The 6,379-nt window shown below is 45.2% G+C and overlaps 1 protein-coding gene across 1 annotated transcript in view; it reads left to right on the top strand.

The window, feature by feature from the left end:
• Positions 1-125: 125 nt before the first annotated feature.
• PDE11A (phosphodiesterase 11A) overlaps positions 126-6,379 on the top strand; it is a 136,311-nt gene continuing 130,057 nt past the window's right edge. The window contains exon 1 of the mRNA XM_085322249.1: positions 126-905. Coding sequence (XP_085178375.1) covers positions 126-905 — 780 coding nt within the window. The remainder of the gene's footprint in view (positions 906-6,379) is intronic.

The following is a 6,379-nucleotide window of genomic DNA, read 5'->3' on the forward strand; positions in this document are numbered from 1 at the left end:
GAAGGCGCGCCCCGCGGAAGGCGGCGGCCGGTGGCGGGGGCGCGGGCACCCCGGCCGCGGCGGCCGTCGGGGCGGGCGGCGGCTCGCAGCATGCCCCCCTGAGCCCGCCGCTGCCCGCCGGCACCATGGCGGCCGACGCCGACCTCGACGTGGCGGCGGTGGAAAGTTTCCTAGAGAGGCACCCGGAGCTGGTGGAGAAGTGGCTGGAGAGGAAAAACTCGCTCCCGAAAGCGGCGCCCAGCTCCGCGCCCGGCCCGTCGGAGGAGCAGCGCGGCGGCGGCGGCGGCGGCTGGGGCAGCGCGGGCGGCCCCGGGCCCGGCGGCGGGCTGCAGCGGCGAGCCTCGCAGAAGGAGCTGCGCAGGAGCTTCGCCCGCTCCAAGGCCATCCCCGTGAACCGCACCTACGACGAGCACGTGCACGCGCGGGCGCAGGAGCCGCTGAGCAGCGCGCGGCGGCGGGCGCTGCTGCGCAAGGCCAGCTCCTTGCCCCCCACGACGGCGCACATCCTCAGCGCGCTGCTCGAGTCCCGCGTGAGCCTGCCCCAGTACCCGCCGCCCGCCCTAGACTGCAAGCGCTACCTCAAGGAGCACAACGAGCGCCAGTTCTTCCTGGAGCTGGTCAAGGACATCTCCAACGACCTGGACCTCACCAGCCTCAGCTACAAGATCCTCATCTTCGTCTGCCTCATGGTGGATGCCGACCGCGGGTCCCTCTTCCTCGTGGAGGGCGCCGCCGCCGGCAAGAAGAGCCTCRTCTCCAAGTTCTTCGACGTGCACGCCGGCACCCCGCTCCTGCCCTGCGGCTCCACCGAGAACAGYAGCGAGGTGCAGGTGCCCTGGGGCAAGGGCATCATCGGGTACGTGGCCGAGCAYGGCGAGACCGTCAACATCCCCGACGCCTACCAGGTAGGAGCCCCTGGGCCGGGCGCTCCCCGGGCAGTGGCCCACGGGGCGGCCACGAGGTGGGAGCCAGCTCCGCGTCCCGCGCCCACTGGTGCGGTTGCGCGTCTGGGTTTCACAGGGGTCTCAGGCGCCTTCAGTCATGTTCAGAAGGTGCTTTGGAATCCRCCGAAGCAAAGCTTAAAAAATGCCCACGAGCTTCCCAATAATATGACTTTATTTTAAGTSCTTGTCTCACTTAGCGTTCCCTGCCTGCCTACTGCTGACATAATGTCGTTGTCTTCCGAAGAGCGGGTGTTTGCAGCTGTGCACATGCCCACTCAGACCACATGGCAAGTATTTTCCAGCCTTTTCCCAGGAGCGATATAACCAGGCCTTTTATTCTCCTACAAGGAATTTCCACAACCTCAACTTTTCTAGGGGCTTCAGCTTGCATCATGAAAATGCAATCCTGGCCTCAGAGCAAAAAACCGCTTTGACTTCAGCAGGGACGCAGCTTCCTTCTTCTGAACGCATGTTAACGCAGAACAACGCATTCGCTTCCTTAGCTCRAAATTCACTACTCTGTCTCGATCGTAGGCATTGCTCCCAGTATTAGACACTGTCATCCATTTAAGGTTCCTCAGAAAAATAAGAACCACAGAACTCCAGATTTCATATGTTAGGACCCTGGAAAGCCACAGAAAGCTCGGAGATCTGTGTCTTTAATTAAGAAGTCTGGGAATAACCATTGCCCGATGTCTAACTTTGTTTTAGGATAACAACAGTAATAATTAGCATAAAGTTTATGACTCGATAACAAACCAGGCAAGGAAGACACTTGAAAATTAGGATTGGATTATTTTTTCGCTTAAACACAGGAGAGCCAGGCTAAGTGTATTTTGGGCAGGACATTTATTTATTTGTCAGCCAGAGAAAAATGATAGGCACGTCACAGATCTAGACTGAAAGAGGTTTCCAATACATAGAGTTCAAAGGGAGAGAACAGAGCTTCTTAAAAAGGGTTTGATATTCTGAGTAAAATGTTTAAATGTTGGCTCACCTTTAATAAATTCTAAGGTTGCTTTCTTGCTTTCTTATTTCCTCTCTCCATTGTATGCTTTCTCTTACTATCTTACTTTTGTATATGACCTTTCCTTCTGAAACAGTACTGTTTCCAAAATAACTCCTGCTGGTGGTGAGGTTGAAGACGTTCTCAGTAGTCCCAAGTGGCTGAACAGATTGAAAGATACTTGGTTTGGTTGTGCAACAGTTTGATCTCTCTTTATAACTGCTGCTGCCTGCTTGTTTCCAGAGTCTCCAGGTAGCTCCAGATAGCTCTTTTTGGAGGTGAGAAGGCCACTAGAAATGGCAGGGCATTTTCTAGTCTTAGGGGATTGTATTATTTTTTTCCAAAGTGTTTGTTCTTGTGTTTACTTCCCTGTAAAAAAAGCCCAGTTACTTTACACAGGTTATTCTCTGTATCACCTGCAGAGAATACTGAATAACAATCTTTGCAGTTGCCATTCTGCTGTTTGTATTATAATTTTGTCTGGCTTCTAGTCTTCGTTAGATTAAAATACTATAAATAATAAACTTCATTGTTTATTTAAGCCCTAAGTACAGTAGCTGCAGTGGAAGGGTAAGTCCTAAGCCAAGTTTACCCTGTAATTATATCGGTTGAAACTTTACTGCTTTCATTTGAGTTGCTTGTGATTAATTCTAGTGCAAAAGCAACTTTAGACCTTGTAACTTTAATGAAAGTTTTGCTTGATAATAAAATGAGGGATCTGCTTTCTGTTATGTTTCTGACTTAGCACAGTTTATCTTCTGTTACCTGGTGCATATATAACCATTGTGCACCATTAAGAGGAGGCCTTTCTAATTTAATAGTTGAGAGTAAAGAGCCCTAAGGAAGCTTGGCTATGTGTGCATAAAGAAGGGACAGCTGTTCCATTTCAGATTATTGTAGGTTTATAATACAGTACTTTAAAAATTAATAAATATAGTGATATGATTTTTGTCAGCATCACCACCGATGATAGAAGTGTTTAATGAACCRTCAGGTTAAAGAAGCACCACCAGCACACTTTGTCAGGCTGACAGATGGAGTTGGAGGAAAAGGGGCGACTCTTTTGTCTGTAGAAGAGAATGTTTACATTGATGCTTCTCACTTGGTTAGAAAAGCCTTTTATTATGTTAGACCAGACAAACATCTCTAGCTTAATTTCTGCTTGTTTTTGAAATTAACAAACTTGTTTAAAAAGAGGTAAAGCTTTTTCCCTATTATTAGCTACTTTACAGAAAACATAACAGGAATGGGAAATTTAATTCACTATCTTCATCTTTTCTTTTCTTTTTTTGAACCTGATCCAATACCAGCTGAAATTAGTCTCTCTACTAACTAGTACAAATTGGATTGCCTGCTTGTACACAAAGTATTGTTAGCCACTACTAACATTAACGGGAGTTTAGTGTGTTCAACACCACACTGAAATCAGGTAATGTCCTGTGATGTGCTTTATGCTGGCAGCCCCCTGCTCTCATATAAAGCCCCCTCAGTTTAGAAAGTTTGTAAATGACTTGCAGGAGCATTTTCAGAGTTACAATTACATGTTTATTTTTCTAAAGAGAAAAAGAAAAATACTAAAAATGAAATCAAATAATAGGTTGGGGCTTTTCCATGAGTCTGGTGACTATTACTGTTGTCATGTCAGTTTTTGTTAATACTAAACACTAAGAAATAACTAACTTTGTAATGTCTCACAGTAATTTTATTTATGAAGCTTAGCAGTGACTGTACAAACATTACGGAGGCTTACAGCATCAGGGAATTAACAAATATTTAGCACATAGAATGTTTTAGGTGAATGTCATATGCCCTTTATTCAAAAGTTGCATGATTTCAAACATGAGATAAAAAGCATTATTAACTACATTGCAAAGGCATCTGATGAAAGTGAGTTTTTGTAACTATATGACAATTTGTAAAATATATGAGTTTACTATTAAGTATTTTAAATCATTTACAAATCCCTATTGAGTTAGTGCTGCTGAGGATTTGAAACCATGAATGGAATATGTAGCGCTACATACTTTCTTTCTAGGAGCTATTCTAAAACTCTTTCTCCTATAATGCAGTTGACTTATGAATTGAACTGTCAGATTAAGTTTTAAAATATGGCCTTAGGGCTTATTCTATCAGCAAAATATGTCAGGGTTACTCCAATAGTGGTACTCTTTAAGGATTAATGATAAATTTTGAATTAAAAAAAAATGTAAAGAAAAACAGCTTATCAGTTGGGTAAATGTTTTAGTGAAGTGAGGAGAAAAGAAAGAAAAATATTAGGAATCATGCTAAGATACGTGTTCTTATAAGCTGGAGAAAATGCAGTACAAGATAATCAGAAATGATTTTTCCATTTAAAGACAARTCAGTCTTTAAAAAGCAAAATTAACCAAATTACTGGAATTAAAATCAAATCAAAAGACAGACTGAGCTCTCCTTGTTCTTCTGGCCTCTCCTCTGTAATACCTTTCCAAGTGTAGGTCAACTGGACTACAGCTAATGCAAACACAAGCCTTTAGACTAAATTTTAAAAATCCTGGAACGCTTATGGATAAGTATTGTTTTTTTTTTAAACTAGAACTCTTAGTGAGTTAAGAGCATCCATTTTCTCCTGCTATTATATTGTAATATTACAAAGTTTCCTGCTTATTGGTGTAAGCATTTTAGTCTGGGAKTTCCCAGGGCTGTTTATATAGAAGGTCATGAACACATCAGAGCCAAATTTTATTACACACAGTAACTGTTTGGTACCATCAATATTAACAGCATGTCTCTTTCAATTTTAAAGAGCAGTTAAAGCATTGAAACTGAGAGTCCTGGGAGGTTCAGTTCTGCAAATGGGAAGCACTTAGGAGCTGTGTTATTCAGCAGCACTTGAGAAGCAGACACCAAACAAGTGCTGTATTCGTTTTAGCACTACCTCTTAGCAAAGACAGAGTTTGCTTTTTAAAGAGTAGTGATGAAACACTGCAAGCAAAAATAATAGTCTTTAAAAAGACAATTCCATGTAATACAGAAGAAATGAGTTTAAACATTTTTTTGCTGTGCACTAAACTGTGACTAGAAAGTACCAGAGGGAATGCAAAAGATAATTGAAATAGTAAAGAAATAYAGACTGCTTTAATGTGCTTTGCACAAAGGACACACTATTCCATGAGGCAAAATGTAGAGTAACTTGAAATTGTGAGTATGAATCAGTAAGTTAACATAAAAAGAATGGTGACACATGAAGGAACGTTACAGYTATCCCCAGATCCGCTTGCCAGAGCGGACTAGCCCCCGTGCCCAGCAGGGACTCGCCAGAGGCAGGAGCTGGGCTCTCGCAGCCCACTGGCACCTGCACCTCCGTGTTGACAGGCTGCCTCTGCTGCGGGGTGCGGAGGTCCCCTCTCCTCTTGCCATTTCTCCTGAGAGAGCAGTTTCTGACTGGGGTGTGAGATTTCCTCAGACCTCCTTAGGTAGCACTGCTTCTGCTCACATCCTAGAAGGGTCTGCTGGAAACAGAAATTCCTGGAGGAAGTCAGGATTGCAGAGCAGGGCGTTTGTCCAGAGTCATCCAAGGGCTCCATGTGCTCTGTTCTACATCCCTCCATGCTGCTCTTCCTGGGCAGTACTAGGAGAACCACCGGAAAGGCCAGAGCTGCAGAACGTGACAAAAATTGCTAGTGAGAGCCCCTAGGTCTCACAGAGGAGTGTAACTGCCTCTCTGCAGCTGTGCTGAGACAGGGGCCAGACCTACAAGGTCACCTGGCTGACCACATAGCCAGGCCCCCTGYCCTCCACAGCCCCCCTAGCCTGCTGGGAGCTCTCACTCATGGTGGTGGGCATTGCCATGCCGTTTTCTCATGGATGCACAACACCTGGTGGCTMTCCCAGGTGCACCTGCTGTAGCTGCTTTGTCAGTTGTAAGTGAGCACTGGGTGTGCTGGGCACAGGGTGCCCAGGTGGGGGGCATTTGCTGCTGGCTCCTTGTGGCTTRGAGTGGCCTTGGGGCAAACAAGAGCTGCCTGAGCGAGCACCAAAAAGACCCGCTTTCAAGGACAGGCTGCAAAGGGAGTCTGCCCGCGCTTTTTCAGTAAGGCCTATGCTGATGTTATGATCAGTTTTCTCTAGTTTCCACTTGTGCTTTTGGGCACTTACCAGGTGTGGGGGCTTACACACTTAGAATACACAGTCCTGCATGATTTCAGCATTAGTCTGAGGAAGTGCTTAAAATGCCTGGGTTCCTCTAGGAAAGAATTAATTGAGAAGGCTTCATGGCATCAGCAGGTTGGTAGTATGTATGTATGTGTGTATGTATGTATGTGTGTATTTATTTATTTATTTATTTATTTATGAATCTAGCTAATCTCTTAGTTAACCTGTAGAGTAAGCACTCAGTATCCAAACTCATTTGATTGTCAAAAAGGGGTTACAGCAAGCTCTGGTCTTC

Source organism: Rhea americana, unplaced genomic scaffold (genome assembly GCF_003343005.1).
Source record: "Rhea americana isolate MKP2758 unplaced genomic scaffold, rheAme1 scaffold_12, whole genome shotgun sequence".
In the NCBI taxonomy this organism is placed as follows: Eukaryota; Metazoa; Chordata; class Aves; order Rheiformes; family Rheidae; genus Rhea; species Rhea americana.